At 39.1% G+C, this 26,371-nt stretch overlaps 1 protein-coding gene across 11 annotated transcripts in view; it reads left to right on the top strand.

Annotated features, from left to right (window-relative positions):
- TTLL5 (tubulin tyrosine ligase like 5) overlaps positions 1-26,371 on the top strand; it is a 302,536-nt gene that overhangs the window by 214,500 nt on the left and 61,665 nt on the right. For all 11 annotated transcript variants that reach the window (XM_068542242.1, XM_068542226.1, XM_068542235.1 and 8 more), the window contains one exon: positions 9,082-9,299. In XM_068542242.1, coding sequence (XP_068398343.1) covers positions 9,082-9,299 — 218 coding nt within the window. The remainder of the gene's footprint in view (positions 1-9,081; positions 9,300-26,371) is intronic.

The raw sequence follows: 26,371 nt of genomic DNA, 5'->3' as shown, positions 1-26,371 counted from the left end.
ATATGAGGGACTCACAGCAGTAACTTTGCGTGAGATGATGAAAGACCTCATCTTTAAATATAAAGAACCCCACCCATCTGCAATGGATGCAGCCACAGGAAAAAACAGGTATATATGACAGCAAAGTCTGTGTAAGATGAACAATAGGTCAATATGTGACATTCTGAGCCAAATAAAACAAACTAAACATTTGAAGACAAAGACAAGTTAGATATTTATAAACTCTGAATTTAAAGTTGTAAAGAACTCAGAGATTGCCTTGTCTAATTATTTCATTTTACTCATCAGACGATGTAAGACACAAACATAATTAGGAGAACAAGGGCCTTACTAAAACTACTAGTAAGTAAAAGATAAAAGAGACAATTGAAAATGAGGCTATGAGTTATTTATTTTTTTTAACCAATTGAACTCTCAACCTGGGGTCATTGCTGGTCTTTTGAAGTTACCTTTATTTATATATTATACACACACAAACTCACACACGCATACACTTACACATTTTAACTTTCAAAATAAGTAACAAAGATTTGCTTACACACAAATTTTTTTCAACCTTTTCTTCCTGGAGTAAAGTGAGTGAAATCTCTGTCTTTTAGGTGCGTCTGGTGAAAATTGGACACATTGCTAAGTTTGCTTTAGATTTGCTTTGGAAGGGAGATTTGATTTCAGTGGATTTGCTTTAAAAAGGGAGTCAGCATAGCATAAATGAGGAAGGCAGTGTAGTACAGTGGGGCTGTGAAATCAGACTCCGACGACGACTTGGATCTCACTTACTACTTTGCCATCATGGACAAATTACGGAATCTTTTTGTGCTCTGGTTGCTTCTTCTGTGTATGGAGGTGATGATGGGACCCACCTCAAATGATTGGGAACATGCTATAACATGTAAAGCGCTTAGAGCAATGCTGACGATGATAAAAGCTCAATAAAAATTCGTTTCTCTTATTATTATGTATTACTTTTTTTCCATTGTGGTAAAAAACACATAACATAAATTTACCCTCTTAACAATTTTTGTGAATTGTACAGTATTGTTAACTATATGCACATTGTTGTACAACAGATTACTAAAACTTTTACATCTTTCATGACTGAATCTCTGTATGCATTGAACAGCTCCGTTTCCCCATCCCCTCAGCCCCTGGCATCCACCACTCTACTTTGTGTTTCTGTGAGTTTGATTGCTTTAGATACCTCACATCAGTGGAATCATGTTGTATTTGTTTTTTAGTGACTGGTTTATTTCACTTAGCATAATGTCCTGAAGTTTCATCCATTGTAACTTACGGCAGGATTTCTTTCTTTTTTCAGGCTGAATAATTCTCTGTCACATGTATATACATTTTCTTTATCCATTCATCAGTTGATGGGCGTTTAGATTGCTTCCGCATCTTAGCTGTTGCACATAACGCTTCAGTGAACATGAGTATGCAGACATCTCTTCTGTTATGTATTACTTTTAACCTTAAATATACATAGCATTATAACTTCAACTTGGGGTTTTAGTTAAACCCCCTGTGCCAGAAGCAGAAATTGGTTTAAATGATATTAAAGAAGGTGGTTTAGGAGAAGGTCAAGGCTCGTAAGATATTAATTAGCTACACTTTTTAAACTAATATTTACTTGTTTGGACAGCTGAAAATTATAGCAAATTAATTTGTTCACAATTGCTAGAGAGAGATGTGAAGAGAAAGAATGATTAATAGTACCATGGTAAAACGATTAAAAGAATATGTTTGTCCAAAGGCATAAATGTCTTATAAACATTAAAAAAAAGAGAAACAGCATTAGCATCAAATTATGAGCCAGCTCTCCATGGGACACGTAGTATTTCCATATAATCATCAAGGAAAGGTAAGGGAATTATTCTCCCAAACATACTGACAGAAATGTATTTGGTACAGCCTTTACAGAGGGCAGTTTGAGAGTATGTATAAAAAAGACAAAGAAGAAGCAGCCTTCTGATCTAGCTATTCTACTTCAAGGAAATTATTTTAAGGAAATGATCCGGCATATGTCAAAAGATATAAAAAATAACATGATGTTTATCACAACAGTATTCTTAAATAGCAAAATAAACTGGTGACAGCCTTAGTGTGTGTGTGGTTTCAAAATGGAAGTATAAGATTTTAGGGGGCCTACTTTTTCCCCACTTAAAAATGTTTTAGGAACTTATTTCCTTAACTGCAAATATAGATCTACTGTGTCAGTTTATAGTATTCTACTATTGGTGATTGGTTAAGTAAATTATGATAAACCGTGATAGAAAATACACAGCCATTAAAAGCAGTCATCTAAATCTACCCTTATATATATGAAAAAATGCTCAAGATAGATATTTGAATGAAAAAAAAGTCTCCAAAACATCAGATATCATATACCATTTTTGTAAGCCCATGGAAATGCATGTATATACAAAGAAAATAAGTGACTATACACAGAACAAAGTCTAAATGTTACCAGAGGTTATCTCTGAGAGTAGAATTCGAAATGACTTTTAAAACTGTTTTCCTTTTTCTAATGAACGTGTTTCAAAAAAACAGAAAAAACCCTTGGTCTGCCGAATATTGCTGGGCATTGAGGGAGCAAGAAATAGAAAGCAAAGCAGAGTCTACAGTCATAGGAGTCTAAATTTGCCATCAGACTATGAGCCTCTACCAGTGTATGACTATTAATCGGTTCTGTTGTTAGAATGGGGGGTGGGGCTGTAGTGAGGGAATGTCATCCATGTGATGTCTTAGGGCTAGTTTCACTGGGTTTTCTGATCATGGGATGCAGCCCTGGCCTTAGCCAGCTGCCTCATAGTTGGACTTCTTTGGTTGTAACACACACCTAGCCCGAGATCTGTTCAAGTGTCTCAATGCTATTGAAAAACCAACTCAGAGACACTGCTGGTATCTTTGGTTTGCTTACATGCAGGAGTCTGAGGCATGTAAGTATATTTGAATATCTGTTTTTAATGGCCTGCATTGTTTCTCAGATGTTAGAAGGTACAGTTGATTTAGGGGTTGCCTGAAGCACAGTGTTTTCAGTTGGTTGGTGAATAATAGTTTCTTCTAAATTGTTCTGTCCAGGTAAGCACCTGTATTCACATCCTTTAGAATAGGTGATTTGCACTAGTAAGAGCCTTCTTTCCTAGTTGCTATAGGAGAAGTAGCTTCTTAATTGGTTTTAGAAGTGGAAGGGAATGCCAGAGGACTTCCAATCTCTTTGGCATCTCAAAGTCCTGTCTCCGGTGCTTGTGTCATCGGTCTCTCTCTGTATGAACGGGAGTAGCTTCAGGGTTTCTGCCCCATCCCTGTCGAGGTCCTAGCATTGCCCAGTGCCTTGTTGCAGTACCGGAAGTTGTATTCTTTCTCTTGCTCGGCTTTCAGTCTTGTTCCAGCTGACAAACATTGTGAATGGAAGACAGCCAAGAACTGCATGCAGTGTGGGACAAAGGCCTTTTGGAAGCTTGCTTTTGCCAAAATAGAAACAGCTACCCTCACCCTCACCCTGGCCCCGAGGTTTTTCAGCATCGTATGGTTGCACAAAAGACGAAATGTGTTCTTTGCATTGAACGGCTCTCGGCCTGGTTGTAGTAGGATGAGTGCTTAGCATCTTACCTGCTCAGGAAGATATACCATCCCAGTACTTGAGCTGCCGGAACTAGAAGTGGCTTTGTATGCTATGTAATGGGAACTTTATCCAAGTTACAATAAAAATCTCATGTGGGGAGAATAATGCCCCAAATGTTTGCTCTTCTGATATCAGAGTAAAAGGGGTACAAAGAGACATTAACCCCGCTCAAATAGAGATTAACATTTACCTGCTTCATCCCCCTTAATTTTCAAAAAAATGAATTAGAGAATTATTGATATTTCACTGCAGGGAAGCATCCAGCTCTACTCCATCACCAAGAAGCCTGAGTAAAGGCTAAAAGGGGTGTTTCTCTGGAAGGAATTAAAACACACACACACACACACACACACACACACACACACACACACACACACACACACACTCTCTCTCTCTCTCTCTCTCTCTCTCTCTCTCTCTCTCTCTCTCTCTCTCTCTCTCTCTCTCTCTCTCTCTCTCTCTCTCTCCCAGAATTTAATCTCTGAACAGTGTTATCTTTCTAGTAAGAGAGCTCAGATCTTGCTTCCCTGTGACCTTCCAAGTTTCAGTCTGTGTTCTGTCTATCAGAAATTCCTCCTTCCCACCCACGAGTACCCTTCTGTTGTGGGAGAAGGAGGGCCTTTCCAGTCTTTTGTCTGTGGCCAAGCCAACGCTCAAACTGTGGTTTTCTCTGAGTCTCCTTGCTGTTTCCCACACCCAATAAAGAAGCAAAAGCCTTGTATTTGTTGACCACGTCTTATACAGCTGGTGCTTATACGGCTCTCACATTCCCAGGACATTGACTGATGACGGTGCAGCCCCCGTCCCTAGGTTAACCCACAAGTGCAGAGTGCTAATACTGTATGTCCAAACCTCACATTTCTTAGAAATTATACGGAGAGAACTTTATATAATTCTTCTGCTTATTTTTGAATGAATATCAGGACAAAACAGTTCATACAGTCTGTCATTGGTAGAGTTGTAGGATTAGGGCCAATACAGGCTACGGGGGGTGCCTGGGGAGGCTGATTTCTGCCAGTAGTCTAAAAACATCTATTTATATGTCTGCCTTTAACATTACCTGAGTACTTTCCTGGTTTGCTTCTTAATCAGATTTGATTACTTTAATCTCATTCCACTTAGTCTTGGCTTTGGTGAAACACCTGGGGACTTGTCTACATTACTGACTTTTGGGAATTTTGGATGGCATAGGATTGTAATAATTTCATTACCCATTCAGTATATGAGCATATGATCACCAAACAACAAATGAGAACCTGGAAGCTTTTTACTGTATCTGGAAAAAGTATCTGCTTTTTTGAGATGCAGCACATGTTACATTGAGGCTTAAACAAGCTTGACTCTTTGGTAGATTGAGAATTATATCTCAGCTCAGTTAGGGTTCCACTTGGCTGCATGTAATAGGGCACCCCCCCCCCCCACCCATGGCTTAAACAAGTTAGAGGTTTATTTTCTTTCCCCAGTATAATCAGAAATCTAGAGCTAGGTGCTCCTGAAGTCCGTGGTGCTATCAGGAACCCGTGCTCCTCCTGTCTTTCTCCTCTGTGGTCCTTAACAAGTAACTCCCACCCTACGCCTGTCCACCTCTAGGTAGATATCCATGTTCTGGGTGGGGAGAAGAAGAGCAGTAAAGGGCAAAAGGTGTGCACCAACCAACCCAGTCTGCCCCCTTTAAAGAGCTTTCCCAGAACCTGCACCTGGAAGCTTCTGTTTACAACTCAGAACTAGGTCACATGGTTATCTCAAGGCACAGGAGAGATTGGGAAATGTAATTTTTTAGTTGGGCACACATTATGACCCAAACAAAATCAGGGCAGTTTTATTGGGAAGAAAGGAAGAATTATTAGTACCCAAGCAAGTGAGTCTCCTAAGCAATAAATTCTCCTCTAATTTATTTTATTTTGTGTTTTGAGGTACAGACTGATCTTATTCCTATGGAACATTGGTGTCTAAGGTCCTGCCACAAAATTTGCATCTAGGAAGGTGAATTTATTTTTATTTGGGATCTATAGAAGGGCTTACTTACATTTTGTGGCTGAGTATAATTTGAACACATACCACACTAGGCACTATTCAAACTCCAGAGAATGGTCCTATTATAAGATTACATCTCTATGTAAACACAAACTTGCCTGTTTGCTTGTATGGGAATTTAACTGTTGCTTAAAAAAAAATCAGTAGTTGGTATAATGTGAGGGTTTTTTTTTTTTCCATTCATGTTGTAAATGCTTATTAAGCACCTTTTATGCACAAGGCATTCTACTAGGCACTGTTAGTGAAACAAAAATTGATCAGATATAAATCCAGGCATTTCCAGTATGAATTGTCCAGAAGCAGAAAAAAGTACATATATAAGTGCCTGTAATACAAGGTAGAATGTGCTAAATGTGATAAGACACGTACAAATACATTTTTCTAAGCATTTAGAAGAGGGAAAGATCATCTCTGCCAAAGAGAATTGAGTAAATATGATCTGGGGAACCTACACATATGTTTTCATTTTAAGAGTTTGTTTTTGCAGCTAGTGAGCATCATTATAAGACTAGAAAACTATGTTGAAAAACATAGAACCAACTACCATTCACAAGTCATTACAGATAAGCAGACTTACATATCAGCCCGTCCTTTGGTTCCTCGGTAAAGGGCAGTAGTTTGGGAAGGAAGGGAGCATTTCAGTTTCTACTGTGTGCCTAGCACTTTGATTTATTTCGAGAAACCTTTACTGAGTGCCTGGGCTACATTTACTTATGTGATCTTCATTTAATCCCCAACAATCCAGCCAAGTGATTATAATTGTTTTATGAGGAAGCTAAAGCTCAGAGAGGTTAAGTAACTTGAAAAGGTCACCCAGTTTATAAGTGACAGAGCCTACATTTGAGCCCAAGCACATTTGATTGCAGAGCCATGCTCCTTTCCACTTACCTGAGCGTCTACTTTTCGCTGATGACCTAATCTGGTTTTGTAGCCATAGTAAGTGTTGAAGAGTCAGTTCCTTCTTCACCCAATCTAATGGCAAGTCCTAGAACCAGCTGCTTGAAACTTGGGCTTCATTTGGATACTTTGATTTGTACTCAGAAAGTTAATCTGTTACCTGCTCAAATCTTATTAGAACTTGACTTCCTTTTGACTTTTCAATAATTTATTTTTGTAAAAAATAGCTACATATAGATGGTACAAAATTCAAAAAGGTACAAATGATATATAGTAAAAAATTAGTTTCCCTCTCCCCCTGATCCCTAGCTAACAGTTCTTTTCCATGGAGGCTGCCAGTTTTTTTTAAAAGCCTTTCCAAATTGTTCTGTGCAGATACGAACATTGTATATGTGTGTGTGTGTGTGTATTGGTATATAAATGTATGTTTGTATGTATCCTTTTTCCTGTTTTACTCAAGTAGAAGCTTACTATACTCACTGTTCTGATCTTGCTCTTTTTATTCATCTTTTTATTTGTATTTAGATGTCCCAGGAAGATTTTTTAACAAAAGAAAAACTCAATGAATTTGAAATACGGTTAAGTTGTCACCAGGGCAACATGTATTGAATAGACGTTATTACTGATGGCAGTTCCATCACAGCGTGAAAAATCTAACTCCATAAAGAATGTTTTTATTTCCAAGAGCATTTCACTAACAGTGGTTTTACTACTCATCCAGTGAACGTGTTTATGGATGGTCGACATAGGACTCTTCAGCCCCCATTCTGAGTTCTGGTCTCCTCCGCACCCTGAATGAGGCATCTTTCAAGCACTCTTCAGTCTAAGCTCACTTAATTCGGAGGCAGTGGTGAAAATAGAAGCCTAGGTTAGCCCTTTCCTGCCTCCCTGCTTCCTGCCAGTTGAATCTCTCCCACAGATTTTGAGGCCCTCAGATATGGAGACAGTGCTTGAAAGGAGTGGGTTTGTTTTTGAGCCAGTCCCCACAGCTGGCCTCTGCTGCACCCCTTGGTTACTGCAGATCGCCCAACCCCTCGCCTCGCCCGCTCCCATGTACACCCCCGTGTACACACTCTGCAGCCCCGGGCTCCTGGCTGTGCCCCTGGGCTCAGGTCTTCCTCAGCTCCCCTTCTGTGGTCAGAGATAGAGGCAAGCGAACAGCTTTTCAGTTCCCTCTCCGCTGGTTTCCAGAGACGGGGAACATCTCAGTCCAGTCGGTCTGTGTGAAAAAGCCCCGATCCTCCACCTCTGAAATCACTTTGCTCTTTGTCAAGCCTCTCAGCCAAACACATTCCCTCCACACAAGACCCCCTGATCCCCCCTCATATCTGCCCAGCCCGGAACCCTTGGACACATTTTCCTGAAATGGGACATTCCAAGGCATGGGTGTAGAAGGGTTGGTTAACATTTATTTACTAAAGCTACCCAGTTCATCTTTTATATCTTAAAAAATAAGTTTACCTGGTGAAGTTTACCTAAAAGGTGAACGTAAGAGCATCTGAACTTATTCCTTTAGGCCTTGCCATGAGGAAATGACATTTCTCCCATGCCTCTTAAAATGTCGTGCCTACAGATAGATATCAATTGCCAGAAATCCTTTTAATAAAAAGTCCTATATGTATTTTGTCAATTATATTATTTTCCTCCTAATATTATTTTACATTTAAAGCCTTTATGAAGCATGCATATTGAAAGCAGTGTTAACACAATTGAAGAATCAGCAACAAAATTTGTGACACAAAAAAACTATTTCTAATGAGGTGAATAAGTTGTAAGAGTTTTTTTTAAGCCTCTCCCTGAGGAAGTGTACAATTAAATACATCCTTACTGCAGGTACATGTTGGTGTTTGTGACATCTAGATGGTTTTTAGGTCATTATTTAATAGTTGTAGGCTTACCCTCTGAGCGAAAATACCCTTGTTTTGCTCTTGTATTTGTATATAGTAACTACTATTCATGTAGTAATTTTACTTTGAAAGTGTTTTCAAGTGTAGTTTTATGTTAGTCTTCAGGTCATCAAGGTATTACTACGCCACACTGGCTCCTGCCCTTTCCTCCAAGGTGCGAACCTTCTAGAGGAGTTCAGAGTTCTGTGAGTGGGTTGGAATTGAGTCAGGCTTCAAGTCACTTTTGTTCTGTGCTGTATTTCTAGTACTCGATACCCAATAAGAGGCATTCATTAAATACTTGTTTACTTTAACAATGAAGGGATACTAAGACTGAGAGAGACCAAATGCTTCTCTAATTCACGCATATGGACAATACATAGTACCCAGCCGCCCTGAGTCCTACTCCAGTGTACTTTCAGCAAGATAATCTCAACTCTCTGCTAAAAGAGATTTTCCTTCCCTGAACCTAAACCTGCATTGGCTTTATTGGAGGAGAAGTTTTTCCTTAAAAATTACTTAATTTTAACGGTTTCCCATTTCCTTTTGTCCCACCTCGGGATTGCAAACCAGTTACTGACTTACAGCAAACTAATTTGTGAAGGGCATCTCCATCTTTCATTTTTTTTCTTTTTCTCGTAGGCGATCTTTGGCAGCCAGACACTACCTAACTCCAACTTATGGACAATAAATAATGGTGCAGCTTGCAGAATTTCAAGCGCCACAGCTAGTGGCCAGAAGCCAACCACTCTGCCACAAAAAGTGGTGCCAGCTCCAAGTTCTTCCTCCTCCCTGGTCCCCAAACCCCCGTCCAATCACAAACAAGTCCTCAGAAAGGCAGCATCCCAGAGGGCTTCCAAGTAAGTTTTCAGTAATCTTCTGTTCAATTTCTTCTGAGTTGTATCAATTATATGCTAACGGTACTCTCTATTTCTGGAGCCTCAAGACAGTTTGTGCTGAAATGTTGAAAAGAACACCTGATGGGGAATAAAGGCTAACTGGTTCTCAGCCCTGGCTACAAATTAGAATCACCTGGGGAGCTATTGCAACACGGCCAATGTCAAGGCTGTATCCTGTGGGAGGGGCAGGCACTGCTCTTTTACGTTCCCCAGTGGTTGTGATGAGTGCTGCCACTGGCAGGGTTCAGGGTCATTGCTAACTAACCCTTCTGGCCTCTAGCAGGAACCTCAGTCAGACAGTGCACTGGGTAACAGTGCTGAACTGTGGGCTTGGAGGGAGGAAATGAAAACTTCCTCCTGGATGTGTTCTTCTTTTGGTCATTCTACAGAGTTAGATCTTTTCATATGTATTTCAGATAAAATGCAATACTCTTCCCTCACCCCCACCCTTGTTTGTTCATTTTTAGGCATTTGAAAGGGAAGACATAGGATTGGGATTTCATTAGAGGGATTAACTTCATTGACATTAGTCATCAGGCTCTGTGTAGCAACAATGTTTCTAATACCTTTTGTCATCTACCTATTTTACCTCAAAAAAGACATTTCCGTACCTGAATCACGTTTTTTAGGTCACGTCCTTCACTGTACCTCCAGCCATCTTCCCTAGTAGACCAGAAATGGACTGGTAAAAGGAGTGTTGGGTGTAACAGCCCCTCTCCATTTAAAATTGGGGAACTTATCAAAGATGTCTGGAAGAGGCAGGCATTCCCTGATGGATAAACGCCTAGAGGAGATTTGTGTATTTCTCTTGTTCTCATTGAGGCTCCCCATTCATTTGTCTTTCACAAAATCAATTTTAGTTGTAAGAAGGAATCCTAGGGCATAGAAAAAGCAGTTAGTGTTTTTCCCCCCTTGGATAATGAATCAAATTCTGGATTTGGATCGAAAACAATCCCTCGTGGTTGTTTTAATTGTATTGCTGCCATTATTCATGTATCCAACAAACGTTTATTCAGTGCCTACCAAGTGCCAAGCACTGTTCTAAGAATAACAGGCATCGTAATGACTTTATAGAACTATCTGGAGCAGTAGGAGAGGGCAGTGGGAAGGTTGCAGTTCGTGGTTGAGAGCCAATAGCACGATAAGAAGGATGTATGGTCCCTCACCCTAGAAAGAATAGCCTTGAATCCTAAAGGGTGCAGCCTCTGGAGCCAGCCTGCCTGTGTCCCATCCCGCCCCCCCCACCCCCCCACCCCCCCACACACACACTCTTTATTAACGTGAGATCTTCGACCAGTTACAAATTACTTAAACTCTTGACTTCAGTTTCCTTATTTGTGAAGTGGGGATAACAAAGTGTATTTGCTTCATAGGACAGTTGATAAATATTAGCAGACTTAATATCTGTAAAGTACATAACACAAGACCTAGCACACTTAAGAACTCAGTAAGCCTTAGTAACCATTATAAGCATTCCAAAACCACACTTTCATTCCCAGGTTTGAGACGCCCACAGTTAGGTGGGAATATCAGTGAGTTGGATATGAATGTTGAATTTGCCAGTGTGCTCCTCGTTCGTGGCTTTTCCGATTATTGCTGAGATGGCCCATGGTGGCCCTGTGGCTAGTCTGCTGGTGGAGAGGGGGGCTCCGTCAGCAGGCAGCAGGGCTGGACATTCGAGGACCCCACTCACTGCCGTGAACTCACTGCTGGCAGGAGAGCACTTGAGGCTTCTGAGATGGAATTGCAGCTCTATGGACAAACTTTGCTTTGCTGCATTTTTGTGGTTTCTTCTCTCTGACGGGCAGGAGTGTGGGAAAACCGGAAGCAGCTCAGCACCAAAAAAGCACAGAAGAGGGGGGGAAAGCAAGATTTCTTCAGAATTTAAGAAATATAATCCAAGTATCAAAAGGCATGCTATGAGGCGTTGTTCCAGGAAATAGTTTCCAATTTGCCTTTAAAACTCTAGCACAAGTCTCTGAAGCTAAATAAGTTAGCACTAATGGAGACCTGAACATCCTTTCCCTTATATGTAAGCTGTAGTGCCGTGAGGACGCTGCTGTTTTCAATATGCTTCCGACTCTTAGAAAAAAGAATAGCATTGTTTTTCTCTGAACTGCTGCCTCAATGAAAAGTTCCCCCTAGGAAGTATCCAGATAAAGTTTTTTAAAATAATCTTTTTATTTAAGAATTATTTTAGATTTACAGAAAAGCTGTCAAGATAGTACACATAAAGATAAATAAACCCAGTTTTCCCCACGGTTAACATCCTATACAGCCATGGTACATTTGAAGACTGTGCCATACTAAGGAACTGTCATCGGTACATTACTATGAACTAAACTCCATACTTTATTTGGATTGATGAAGTTATTTTTAATCTAGAGAAACCTTTCATGGCTCCCGAAATCAGCATCCTGAGTATCAGTCAATACACTATTCTTATTGTTCTGAAGTAATTCTTGTTCCTAGCAAGCATAGTAAGTTACTTAACATCTGTGTGACTCAGTTTCTTATTTAAAATAGGGATAGTAATAGTACCTGCCTCATGGGGTTATTAAGAGAAATAAATGAATTAATGAATGTCAAGCACAGATACAGTGCCTGGTACATAATAAATGCTAAATAAGCGTTAGGTATTATGGTTAATACTAAGTTGGCACTTGAAGAAATTTTCACGTAATTTTTTACTTTCTTCCTACAAGGTGTGTTGCTTCATTTGCTTGGAGCTTATTGCGGCCTTTATTTGGCCTCAGTTCAGATTAATCAGGAACCCTCAGTTATGACTGGAGGGAGATACAGAGTTGCACTCAGGAATGCCATAGTTGTCCCAAGAGACACAGCTAATGAGAAGTTGTAATGAGCTTTTGACCGTGCCAAGCCCTGGGTTTTTGGGTTGAACTTCAGACTTCTCCTAGCACAGCAGTTGGCACTGGACAAATATAGAAGCAATTTCCAAGAGCATCAAAGTTTCCACATCCTAGAGGGTTGAATCTAGAGAACAATGGAACATAAAAGATGGAATGTCGTTTGGATTTTGGTGCAAAGGGAATTGAGAATCAGAACAGTGGGGTCCTGTTTCTTTAGGATAGTAGTCAAGTCACTTTTCCTCTAAAGGTTTCAGCTTCCCATCTGTAAAACAAAACCCACTGTCCCCACTGAATAATTAACCAAAATAACCTGTTTTCAGTCTATTCTGTTGAAAGCTTTTTTATGAACACGTTTGTTTTTTAATATTGATGCTTTACAGCCATTTTCCTCATCCTTTCTTGGCCCAGCAGTTCTTTGTTATAGTTCTCAAATTCATATATTTATATTTCTTTTAGCTAAATGTCACTTGTCAATTCTGTGAAGAGAGTGATTTAGAAATTTTTTTTACCTTTTCCATGGTGCCAATACCCTTTTTTGATTTTCCTCTTTAATGTTTGTAACACTTCATAATTTAGTACCAACTTCAGATCCTCCTTTCAGAACTATTTGTGGTATTTCTTCCAAGCAGTCAGCTGAACTAGGAAAGATGACAGCCTGTGAACAACTGCATGCATATGAACTGTTCCTTCCTTGTAAAAGACCTTTTTTTTTTCAGAGCCAGAATCACACTCTCCCGGAAATATGGAGAAAGAAACCTGAGATGATTAAAGTTTGCCAGGGAGGTGGGCAAAACTCATAGACTAGAGATGAATTTGGAAGGTCAGGGTCAAAGCTGTTTACCTTGGGACTTCTCTGAAGAAAGAAAACTGTATGAGAAACACCAGACTTAACACATTTTTGACCGGAGACGTATTACGGCCACAGGCATTAGTTTCTGCAAAAATCCCCCAGTCAGTAATGTGTTAACTAAAGGACTTTTCTTTAAATAGCTGGGGTTACCTTTCCTTGCCAGGTTTTAGGATATCCTGCCTCAGGGTGACCTCAGTAGAAATTGAAGTCAACTGCTGTTCTGTGTCAGCACCCAGGACAGTGGTGTTTGCTAAAGGCTGCTAGGGATTAGGAAGGAGGAAAGCAATCGAGAGCCCGGGAGCATGTTAAACCAAATACCAATTAATGTGACTGGAACATTTGGTGATGTCAGCAATATGATGGAGGTGCTCAGAGGTTAATGTCAGAAAAATATAAAAATAAGGATCAGGAAAAAAATGTGCTATATCTTTTTAACATATGAGTCATTAACAGGAGGCAAAGTGATCAGGAGTTATAATGGTCCAAAAGTAGGGTCTTGATGTGAGCACTGAAGATGTCATATTATAGGTTAACCATCTTCTCTCAGCCTTTCAGCCTTTCATTATGTGTAGTTTCAAGAAATATAATTGAATCTGTAGCATATCCATCCTTAAATATAAGATTTCTAAATTATGCATTTCCCAAATATATAATCATAGACTTTCAGTGATGGAAGATAAAGGCCTGGATGAAGGCACAATGTCGGGCTTTGGGTATAGCAAGGTATACAGATGGTCAGTGGCAGAACCAAAGCCAGAATTCATATCACCCACAGTGCTAACCCCATACTCTTCCCAGTGGACCACTGATTTCAGACCCCCCCTACCAATCCATTCAAATCCATTCTGTACAGCAAGTGGCAGATTAATCATCTTAAAATACTGCCTTTGGGAAAGGGCAGTGTCAGCACTTAGGAACTCACTTCCCTTCCTTTCCACGCCAGTTTTACCACTTAAGTGGCCAATGAAATACTCAAGAGGAGGAAGAATTAGTGTCACCCTCATACTGCGGTGTTGGGGAAATGTCTGTTAGATGTAGCACAAGACGGATTGGATAGAACAACAACATCAAGGTCTTTATATACTGCCTGTCTATGGGAGTGCAGTGTAGGAAAATAGTGGGAGCCCTGGACTACACCAGACGATGCCCTCTCACTCTAAGGGGTAGGCCTGGGGCTAGAAGGAGCTAAGGGCCAGTTGAGGAGTCACCACTTAGGCTCCCTTTCCTCTACCAGCCCTCAGCGTTTGGACCTCCGTGGTGGCATTAGGGGATCTTAGGAATTGGTTTGGGCATGATGACGATGACATCAGTCAGAGAACTAGGTACTAGTAATCACTTCTAACCAAAAGTTGCCATTGGGATATGTATGGTCCAGTGGGGAGAGAAATACGTGAGAGTCATAGAACGATGGATCTTCCTTTGGTGATTCATACTTAGGTAATTTAAATTGAAATCTTACTTCTCATTCCTGCTTGCTGGGATGTTAAAATGGTAATATAAATGTTGGGTATTTCCCATCTCTCACTTCCCTTCTTTCTTATCTGATTATGAAAATGCCTTTTTTAAAGGTTTGGACAGAAACTTAAAATAGCCTTTGATAGAATTCCTATCAGTTTCTCTGTAATCCTGTGTCCTTATTAGCAAACTTAGACTTTCTTCTCCGAGGATGAGCAAATATTTTAAAATCTTGGGCCCTGGGAGTAGATAGTATAGCTTAAAAGAAAGCTCCATGGAGAAGATTCAGAGGAGCTGCCAACCTCCAAAATAAGTTTAGTCAAGAAAGGAAACAACATTTTAGAAAATCCCTAATGTGCATTGGTGTGTAGAGCTAGAAAAATCTATCTAAGAGAGAGCAAGCAGCCTGGGGTCCAGGAAGGATTAAGTGGAAACGAGAACACCTGAGTGAAAAATTGGGTTGAACACAGTGAATCGAGACTGGGCACTGCAGAAAATTGAATTAATGAAACTCAGGACAGACTTTTAAAATTCTGCCAAAATTCTGAGGAAAAAGTATACAAAGGCAAAAACGCTGAGAGAAAAGATAGGTTCAGCCTAAAATAGTGAATTCCAGAATAAGAATAGAATAGTCATTGTTATAGGCAAAATAGACCTAACATAAGGACATAAGGGGTTTTGAACAATATAATTAATGAGATTAAATTAACAGACATGCAATTTTATGCCCTGCAGAGCTCCCATGGAGTATTTTTCAAAACGAAACGATTTCAGTGTAAATCCTAAAAAAATGGAAATTATACAGTCTTCATTCTCTGACCACTTTACAATAAAATATTAAAAATCTAGACAAATGTCCAAATAATTTTAGAATGTTAAAACATTCTTTTAAGTAACTTGGATCAAAATTATTTTGGAAGCTACCTTGAAAATAAGAATTGTACATATCAGAACAAGACAAGAAAGCCCACTCTAGCCACTTTTATTCAGCAGTTAGGCAAGAAAAGGAAATAAAAGGCATCAGTTTGGAAAGTAAGAAGTAAAACTGTCTATTTGCAGATGCCACTATTTGCAGACGACATGATATTGCGTACAGGTTGCATACAACCCTAAAGACCCCACCAAAAGACTGTTAGAACTCATAAATGAATTCAGTAAAATTTCAGGATACAAAATTAGTATACAGAAATCTGTTGAATTTCTCTATACTAACAATAAACTATAAGAAAGAGAAATTAAGAAAAGAGTGCCTTTTACAATTACATCAGAAAGAATAAAATACCTAGGAATAAATCTAACCAAGGGGGTGAGAAGATCTGTTCACTGAACGCTATAAGGCACTGATGAAAGAAATTGAAGACAAAAATAAATGGAAAGATATTCCATGCTTATGGATTGGAAGAATTAATATTGTTAAAATGCCCATACTACCCAAAGCAATCTACAGATTCAGTGCAATCCCTATCACAATTCCAATGGCATTTTTCACAGAAATAGAACAAAAATCCTAAAATTTGTATGGAACCACAGAAGACCCAAATAGCCCAGGCAATCTTGAGAAAGGAAAACAAAGCTGGAGGCATCATGCTCCCTGATTTGAAACGATATTACAAAGCTACAGTGATCAAAACAGTATTGGCATAAAAACGGACACATAGATCAATGGAACAGAATAGAGATCCCAGAAATAAATCCAGACACGTATGGTCAATTAATTTACGACAAAGGAGCCAGGACAGTCTCTTCAATAAATGGTTTTGGAAAAATTGAATAGCCACATGGAAAAGAATGAAACTGGACTACTATCTTAAAACATACACAAAAATTAACTCAAAATGAATTAAAGACTTGAATGTAAGAATGGAAACCATAAAGCTCCTAAAAGAAAACATAGGCAGTAATCTCCTTGACTTGGTCTTGGCGATGAGTTTTTGGATTTGACAACAAAAGCAAAAATAAACAACTGGAACTACATCAAATCTAAAAGTTTCTGCACAGCAAAGGAAATCAACAAAATGAAAAGGCAACCTACCGAATGGGAGAAAATACTTGTAAATCATGCATCTGATAAGGGGTTAATATCCAGTTATATAAAGAACTCATAAACTCAATAGCAAAAAACAATCCAATTAAAAAACGGGCAGAGGAACTGAATAGACATTTTTCCAAAGAAGACATACAGATGGCCAACAGGCACAGGAAAAGGTGTTCAACATCACTAATCATCAGGGAAAGGCAAATCAAAACCACGGGAGATACTACCTCATACCTGTTAGAATGATTGTCATCAAAAAGATAAGAGATAGCAAGTGTCGGCAAGAATGTGAAGAAAAGGAACCCTTATGCACCGTTGGTGGGAATGTAAGTTGGTACAGTCACTATGGGAAACAGTATGGAGGTTCCTCAAAAAATTAAAAATAGAACTACCATATGATCCAGCAACCCCGCTCCTGGGTATATAGCCAAAGGAAATGAAAACCGGATGTTGAAAAGATATCTGCACTTCCCGTGTTCATTGCAGCAGCATTATTCACAATGGCTAAGATATGAAAACAACCAAAATGTCCATCAATGGATGAATAGATAAAGAAGATATGTTTTATATATATATATATATATATATATATATATATATATATATATATATAATGGAATATTATTCAGCCATGAGAAAGAAGTAAATCCTGCCATTTGTAACAACATAGGTGGATCTTGAGGGCATTATGCTAAGTGAAGCTGGACAGAGAAAGGCAAATACTGCATGGTATCTCTTATGTGTGGAATAAAAAAAAAAAAGTCAAACTCGTAGAAACAGAAAGGTTGTTGCCAGGGCCTGGGGTAGGGAGAAATAGGGAGAGGTTGGTAAAAGGGTACAAACTTTCAGCTATAAGTGAATAAAAATAAAGTCTGAGGATCTAAGGTAAAATATGGTGACTATAGTTGATAACACTGTATTGTATAATTGAAATTTGCTAAGAGAGTAGAACTTAAATGTTCTCACCAAGGAGAAGGAGAAGAAGAAAGAAAAAGGTAAGTATGTGAGGTAATAGATGTGAGGTAAATAACTAGATAGGGGAATCCTTCCACAATGCATATGTATGTCAAATCACCACGATGTACTTTGAATATCTTGTAATTTTATATGTCAAGTCAATAAAGCTGAAATAATTTTTAAAAACAAAAAAAAGAATTATATGTATCAACACTTATATTTGAAATTTAGGCAAAGATGCACTCAAAGGTAAATTCATAATTATTTTCAGTGTTAAATATGGAAAGGTTGTAAAGAAATTAACCAAGATACAAATGGCAAATGAGCTTCAACCAATGTAGTGGTTTCAGCTGATTACAGCAGAGTGTCAGGTTAAAAAGAATTATGAGGACTTCTGTGAGCTCAGCAAGACAGAGTGCTGTGATAGATTAGTAATGTCTGATGTTGAGCGTAGTGAATATGCACGCCACATATTTGTCATACCTGAACTAAGCTTCCATCTCTAGAAGTTAGAAAAGGGTCAGTAAAACAAAGCTAAGAAAAACAGATCAAAGAAAATCAAGAAGAAAGCAATATAAGCTGAAAAGCAAGCAGCAAAATTAGTTAAATCCAAAACCTTGTTTAGTTCGGGGTAGGGGGACAGGGAAGGAGAAAATAAACACAGTTCTGCCAGAAAAATAAGAGAATTAAAATTAGAAGTTTTAAAAAGTAGATATAGGGGAGATTGAAAAATTATGAGGACACTGCACACAATCATATGCTACTAAATTTTTTAAACTGGATGAAAGATAATATTTTGAAAAATATGAACTATCAAAATTGGTTCTTGAATAAAAAGAAAACCCAAGTAGAACAAGGTAGAAGTTTTTGAACTATCCAAATGGGTTCTTAAAGAAATAGGGTACACACATAGGCCTAGGAAGCAATTTTAAAGTATTGTCTCTAAAGTAGTTCTTTGAACCTTTTTCCTGAAATCTTTGGAGGCTTCCAGTTGCCTGCGAGGTAAAGTTGAGAGTCCTTACTCTGGACATTGAAGCCCTCTGCAGTATGTCCTCCATCCTGTCTCCAGTCTGCTTCACACACGGCTCCGTTCATTGTTCCTACCTGCTCGTGTCATGCCCCCTGCACAGAATGCCCTTAACTATCTTGAATCTAAGTCCTGCCTTTTATTCAAGATCAGGTTCTAATTTATCACCTTGACGCAGCTTGACCAGATGCCCATTCTCAACTCCTCAGCTGACTCTTCCATCTGCCTCCTTGTCCTATTTTTCCTTTTCATATGTGTTCTGCTTTTCGTTAAGTCTATTAGGGACAGATATCTTGTCTTCATCCTTTTATCATATATATATTGAATGTGCACTGCTGTGCATTGCTCTAAATATTGGTGATAACACCAGTGGACGGGACAGACATGAGCCCTCTTTTCATGAGGGTTGTTTTTGAGAGACAAGAGAGAAGTTCAGCCGCTGATATAGCTTATATTCATGATAAGTTCTCAGGAAATGGTAGTGGAGGAGGTGGTGGTGAAGATAGAGATGGTGGCTACATAGTATTTTGCATCAAGGTGAATGCATCAAGGATCACTAAGTAACAATTATCTCTTCGTTAGTTATTTAGACCATGTAGAGTAGTGTATGGGAGGCAGTAGAGTACAACTGCTAATATCCCAAGATTTCAAATTAGACTTGAATCCTGCCTCCTTTACTTAATTGACTGTTATTTAGGGATACCTCTAAGCTTCTGTTTTGTCATCTGCAAAATATTACTACGTCGTGGAGCTGTTCTTAGGATTAAAGGAGATCATGTGTTTCCCTGACATATATTAAGTGTCCATTGCATGCTGGTTGGTGTAGTTTGTAATTCCTGCTGCCGTTATTGTTCCCTGTTAAAAGAAATCTCACTTTTGTTGTTAGTAAACTGATATTCGTAAGTGTGATTTGGCTCTAGCTAGCAAGGCTATGGAAATTCACACACATTCTGATTTCCTGAACACTAATAACTCTAATGACTACTGAAGGCAAAGGCTTAGTTTCAAACAAAACAAAAGATTAGATTTGGACTTACCGACTTGCAGTCAAGTTGGCTCCGTAAGTTCTCACTTAGTATTCCGCCTCTGCTTCAAATAGCAGTGATAGATAAAAAGCTTAAAGAAGAAAAAAGAAACAAGGGAAGCATCTCCTTGGCCCCAAAGTGTACAGAAATGAATGGCAATCAGTGAATGAGGCTGAAGCAACAAGTTTTCTGAGCCCTGCTGTGGAAGCAGGCAGTGGCAGCCTGGAGCTCAGCTCTTGTGGCATGTTGGGGCCTGAGAGCACCCTACCCAAGAGGAGAGACTCATTAGTAGAAAATAAAACAGTGATTTTTTTCAACTGGAGATGATGTTGCCCCCCAGAGGACATTTGACAATGTCTGGAGTCATTGGTTGTCATAATTGAGCAGGGGGGAGGGGTGTTGCTTCTGGCATCTAATGAGTAGAGTCTAGGGATGCTACTAAGCATCCTGCAAAGCACAGGACAGTTCCCCACAGTGAAGAATTATCCAGTCCAAAATGTCAGTAGTACCAAGGTTGAAAACTCCTGAGCTAAAGAATGCACTGGGCTCTTCTACAGGGAGACTGACAAAGCTGACATGGACCCACTGGCTGAGGCTCCATCTTTATATAAGGCTATGGGCCTACAGAGTTAGAAAGATAATGAAATACCCTTGCAACTGTTCATGTCTCAGAACTCACCTGGATTTCTATTTATCTCTGAGGCAGGGGCACCAGAATACCACTGTCAAGTCTGGTTCTGGACTGGGGTCAGGGGGACTGGGTAGAGGCAACTGTAAAATCTTCAGACAGGGAGGGGTGAGCAAGTAGGGAGACAAAGGGGGGAAATGATTTCTATTCAAAATGAGCCTGCAAACCAAAATTCTAAAACACATGAATAAATCTAATATTAAGAAGGATTGCCAGCAGAATCAGCAACTGGACCATGAATTCCTTGCAGATGAAATGAATATTTTTGAATGGTCAGACATATTAGATATTAGATCGTGTATCTAACAGTATCTTGTGGAGCATGACATGTGACTCTGATAGGAATATCAGAAGAGAGAGCTGAAAGATAGATGAACAAGCAATACTTTAAAAAATAATAACTGAGGGGCTTCCCTGGTGGCGCAGTGATTGAGTATCCGCCTGCCAATGCAGGGGACACGGGTTCGAGCCCTGGTCTGGGAAGATCCCACATGCCGCGGAGCAACTGGGCCCGTGAGCCACAACTACTGAGCCTGCGCGTCTGGAGCCTGTGCTCCGCAACAAGAGAGGCCGCGATAGTGAGAGGCCCGCGCACCGCGATGAAGAGTGGCCCCCGCTTGCCGCAACTAGGGAAACCCCTCGCACAGAAACGAAGACCCAACACAGCCAAAAATAAATAAAATAATAATAATAACTGAGAATTTTCTGGAACTGGAGAAAGATATGAGTCCTCAGCTAAAAAAAAAAAAATCATTTCTTGTACCAAAATAAATGCACCTCTAGACACATCATAGTGACAGTGCAGACCATCAAGCATACATGGGGAGTCTCACATATCATCTGAAAGAAAATTCACTTTAACTACAAAGGAAAACAGAATACCAGCATTCTTCTCTTCAGAAGTAATAAGTGGCAGAAGACAAGAGCTAATAGCTTTACAGTGTTGAGGTAAAGTAACTTTCAGTCTAGAATTTTATATATAGCTAAATTGTCATTCAAGAAAGAAGGCAAAAAAAAAAATAATTTGAGATATTCAGAGTCTAAAGCGTATACCACCTATGGCCTTCACTGAAAGAACTAACAAAGATAAGTGTGAACACAGAATAACATGAAACAGTCAAGTGCAGAAATTTTATAAAATGTCTATAAATGTTAGTGACTATAAAAATAATTGTTGGTCTTCTTTAAAAAGATAAAACACGTTTAAGACAACGACAGGATTCAGGGACAAGAGTAGTCAGTGGATAGTAAATGTATAACAGATCTGTGTCAAGTTTAAGGACAGGACAGAATAGTGAATGGCTTTATACTTTCTTAGAAAATAATAGCTAAATAATTAATATACAGTCTATTGCTTTCAAACCAACAGAGGGGGAGAGAAGGGAATGTAGAAACTATGAATCCAGTGGGAGGCAGGAAATGAAGGAAAAAAAAAAAAGCAAAGGAAAAAGATGGGAAATGGAAAATTTAAACTAAGATAAAGTAAAACACATGTGTAATCACAATAAATGTTAACAGATTATACTCTTCTATTAAAAGATAGATTATCAAATTCCATTTTTTAAAATGTTCAGTTATAGGCTGCTTAAAAGAGACATGCCTAAAGTAAAATCTTGCAGAAAGGTCAAAGATTGGAAAAAGGTAAACCTAATGCAATACTAATTAGAAGGAAAACTAGTATAGCCATAGATAAAATGAAATTAAGCAAAAATCATTGATAGGGATAAAGAAAAGCACTTGTATGCACTTAACATAACTTCAAGATATATAAATCAAAAGCTAACAAAATTATTTAAGAGAAATTCACAAATTATCATGGTGAGTGATTTATTTAAATATACTTCTATCGGTAACTGACAGGTAACTCAAACAAAAATTTCTGAAGATTTTGAATATTTGAAATGGAGAATTAACAGTTTGCTTTAATAAGTGGCTTTTAATCTTTTTTGACCACCACTCATAATTTAAAGATACATTTTATATGCAACCCAGTAAAAATATCTCTATGTATGTATATGAAATAAAAGTTTCATGAAATACTACTTCCTATCCTTTTTAAAATGCTGATTGTGTCCCCTAAATTGATTTTACAACCCCCTTATGAGTCACAACTCACAGGAAAACATTAATAGCCATGCACAGACTCCTGGGCCCAAAAGGGATAACATACATTCTTTTAAAGTATACGTGGAATATTTATAAAAATTCAGCACATACTGTGTCACAAATGAAGGCTCCACCCGTTTCAAAACATCAGTATCACACTCTATAACTATAATAATTATACTTAATTTAGAAATAATAAGAGTTTTTTTTAAGGCCTATGTGTTTGAAATTTTTTTAAATGGAGTATATAACAGTTGTTAAAGAGGTAGTCATAATGAAAATCATAAAACATTTAGAACTGAATGGCTATGAAAGTACGACATACCAAATTTGTGGGATAGCCAAAACTGTACTCAAAAGTGAACTTGTAATCTTAGATACATTTATTACAAAGACAGGAAGGATTGAAAATCAGTGAGTTAATCATTTAACTTGAAACGCTATAAAAGAAACAACAGGGTAAATTAATAAAAATAAAATAATAAAAATATAGAAATCACTTAGAACAGCCTGGCACATGGGAGAACATGAGAGAACAGTGCCTCAATCAGTGTCTGGCACATGTTAGGTGTGCATTAAACACTTGGTGAAGGAATGAATGAAATTGACAGCAAACAATAGCGAGGCTTACCTCTGCAATGACTAATAAATAAGAAAAAGAAAAAGTCCCACATAAATAATATTAGGGATGAAAAGGAATGGAACAAGAAATATGATGGATTAGATACTGTGTAGTATGCTTATAAAATGAGTCCTGTGCACCACTACTGCACACAAGTTGACTTCACTAAGTGTTTCTTGAATTGGTTTTGGAACCAGATCCACATTAACAATGTTCTAATTGTTATTTGCTAAGGAGTAGCATGTTAGCTTCTGTTTGTGAAATGCATATGTAATCCCTGGACAGGATTACACAAACACTTGTGTGCACGTAGGTATGTTGTAAGGAAAATTATAAGGTATTTAATCTGTGAGTAAATGTTCGCTAAGAAAAGTCAAAGTCTTTTTTTTGGAATTCAGTTCTTTAACCTAACTTGCATCTTGGGATTTCCTCTGTCCTTTGAGAATTGAAAAGTGGTTGATTGTCACCGGTATTTTATAAAAATGATCAAGTTTGAGGGTTTTTCTTTTCAGGACCTTCACAGATGCCACCGTGGCCATTTGCCACACCCTGACAAGATCAGCATTTCTCGCTCTACTCTTTCTGTAGAATCTTGAGCATTTTCCTTTTGTGGGTCCTTCCTTCTACAGAAGGGTCATCCCTGATGTGGTGACATGAATCCAAGACAGACTTTCACTAAACCAGTGAAATAGAAAACTAGTACCTCTGTGTTAGAGATGTGGAAAGCCTTGAAGCATAGCACCAAACCACAGTCAACCTTGTGAAGTAATGAACAAAACAGATCTTAAAGAAAGAGTATCACTTTCAGGAAAGCTTCCACTGATTAAAATAATGGCCGGGGGTGGGTGGGGTGGGGTGTGGGGAGGAAACCACAAATAAAGGAAATACAGACCCATGAAAAGACACATCACCCTTACCAGCAAAATGGATGATGGGAGTTTTACTCATTATAACCCTCCTTGGTGATGGCATGTTATATAGGCCTGCTGTATGGTGTGGTCTTGATGCCAGTGGAACTGCTAGCCAGCCATTTGATCAGCTTGTACTCCCTAAGTAGAGACTTGCACTACAAGAAGTCTTTCAAAATAATAAATGCAATATTTATTAAAGGCAGTATTTCCACTTATAGAGATATGATTTGTTTGTAACGTATTATTGAACAACTTCTTTGAAAGGCCCAGAAGATCTGTTTCCCCTCAATGCCCATATCAGGATCTTTCTTGGGCTGCAGGAAAATGGAAGAGGCAAGAGGAGTAGAGAGAAATGGGGCAAGTGAATTGAATTCTGGGTTAGGAAGTATATATTTAATATTTAAGGAAACTCTTTAGGTACTAGCTATGAACATGTCCCAGGGAAAGTTCCTGCCTTCATGGAGATGTCACTGTTAATGGATTCTTCTAATTCTTCATTGCCACTATATATGGCCACATATCTTATTTCCGTTTTTAAGTGTCGCTGTCAATCAGGAATCCTGCCCTTCAGCAGCTTTTGATAATTAGAGACAGTTCACCTGCAGAGAAGGGTCTGAACTAAGCCCATTACCACAGCTGAGATTGTAGTAAGCCTCTAACACTCAACCTTTGACTACATCTCTTTTCCGTCTCCTAGAACTTGCACCGTTTCCGAGAATAACAATTAAGGAAAACTACAGGATCAGATAGTCATACCTAGCACTCTTCTTGGTTTGAACTCTAACTTTTGTGTGATATAAAGTTAATGGCACCTTTCTCGTCCCATCTTTTCAGTATTTCTCACTGCAAAACTCTTGAACTTTTTTTTTTTTTTAATTTATTTTGGCTGCTCCAGGTCCTAGTTGTGGCTTGCAGGCTCTTAGTTGTGGCATGTGGACTCTTAGTTGCAGCATGCGTGCGGGATCTAGTTCCCTGACCAGGGATCGAACCCAGGCCCCCTGCATTGGGAGTGGGGAGTCTTACCCACTGGACCACCAGAGAAGTCCCTGCATACTTTTTTTTTTTTTTCCAAATATACACCAGTTGTCTCATTTTTTTTTTTTTAAAGATTTATTGATTGATTGATTGACTGATTGCTATGTTGGGTCTTCGTTTCTGTGCCAGGGCTTTCTCTAGTTGCGGCAAGCGGGGGCCACTCTTCATCGCGGTGCGTGGGCCTCTCACTATCGTGGCCTCTCTTGTTGTGGAGCATAGACTCCAGACGCGCAGGCTCAGTAGTTGTGGCTCACGGGCCTAGTTGCTCCGCGGCATGTGGGATCTTCCCAGACCAGGGCTCGAACCCGTGTCCCCTGCGTTGGCAGGCAGATTCTCAACCACTGCGCCACCAGGGAAGCCCCTGCATACTTTTATAACTCATTTTTCTGAACTCATCTTTAGCCACCTCTTTGTATTCCATTTGTACTGTGATCAGAACACCACAGGTAATGTAGCTGCATCCAACACACATTTAACTTTGCACATTCAGCTATTCAGAGAGAAAGAGAAAGTACAATTTCGATAGTGGCTGATTCTACTTGATATTCCCCTCAGGACAAGATGCGAGATGCATGCTTCTCTTATAGGAAGAGCATCCCACTGTACTATGTGTAATTCTCATGCTTAAAGACGCATATTCTATATGACAAGCCAGCTACTTCATTTGGTGCACAGTTGAAGAAACAGTGATTAATTCTGATGCTGGCAGGAAAAAAAGATGTGTATTAGCTTTATTAAGAGACAGCTTGCCAATCTCAAATGAGACCTCTCTTCCAAAGGGAGTTTAAGAGTAATTTTGACTGATTTTGATTTCTGACTGGTAGCTTGCCAATAATTACCTTTTGACTCTAATAGCAAATCGCTGTTAAGTTGCAAGTTCTGAATATCTATGGTCATTCTTCTACAGTTTAGCACCAATAATCCATACTGAATTAGAATCAGTGAGTCATCCAACTTAATATTTTTATGTAGATAGGCTTATAGTGAATGCAAAGATTGTCAATATTCCTAAGTAAAAGTAACAATACTAGTAATAGTTACTGTTTATTTAGCCCTTAATGTAATACCCAACACTGTACTAGGATGTGCTTTACATCCACCATCTTATTTAATCCTCAACAACCCTACGACATAGGTCCTGTTACCTTAATGTTAAAGCCCAGTAACAGACTTAGGAACAACCAAGGGGGGACTTCCCTGGTGGCACAGTGGTTAAGAATCCGCCTGCCAGTGCAGGGGACACGGGATCAATCCCTGGTCCGGGAAGATCCCACATGCAGCGGAGCAACTAAGCCCGTGCACCACAACTACTGAGCCCGCGCATCACAACTACTGAAGCCCGCATGCCTAGAGCCCCTGCTCTGCAACAAGAGAAGCCACCACAAGGAGAAGCCCACACACCACAAGGAAGAGTGGCCCCCGCCCGCCACAACTAGAGAATGCCAGTGCACA

Source organism: Eschrichtius robustus, chromosome 1 (genome assembly GCF_028021215.1).
Source record: "Eschrichtius robustus isolate mEscRob2 chromosome 1, mEscRob2.pri, whole genome shotgun sequence".
NCBI lineage: Eukaryota > Metazoa > Chordata > Mammalia > Artiodactyla > Eschrichtiidae > Eschrichtius > Eschrichtius robustus.
This window is presented reverse-complemented; position numbering and strand designations above follow the sequence as displayed.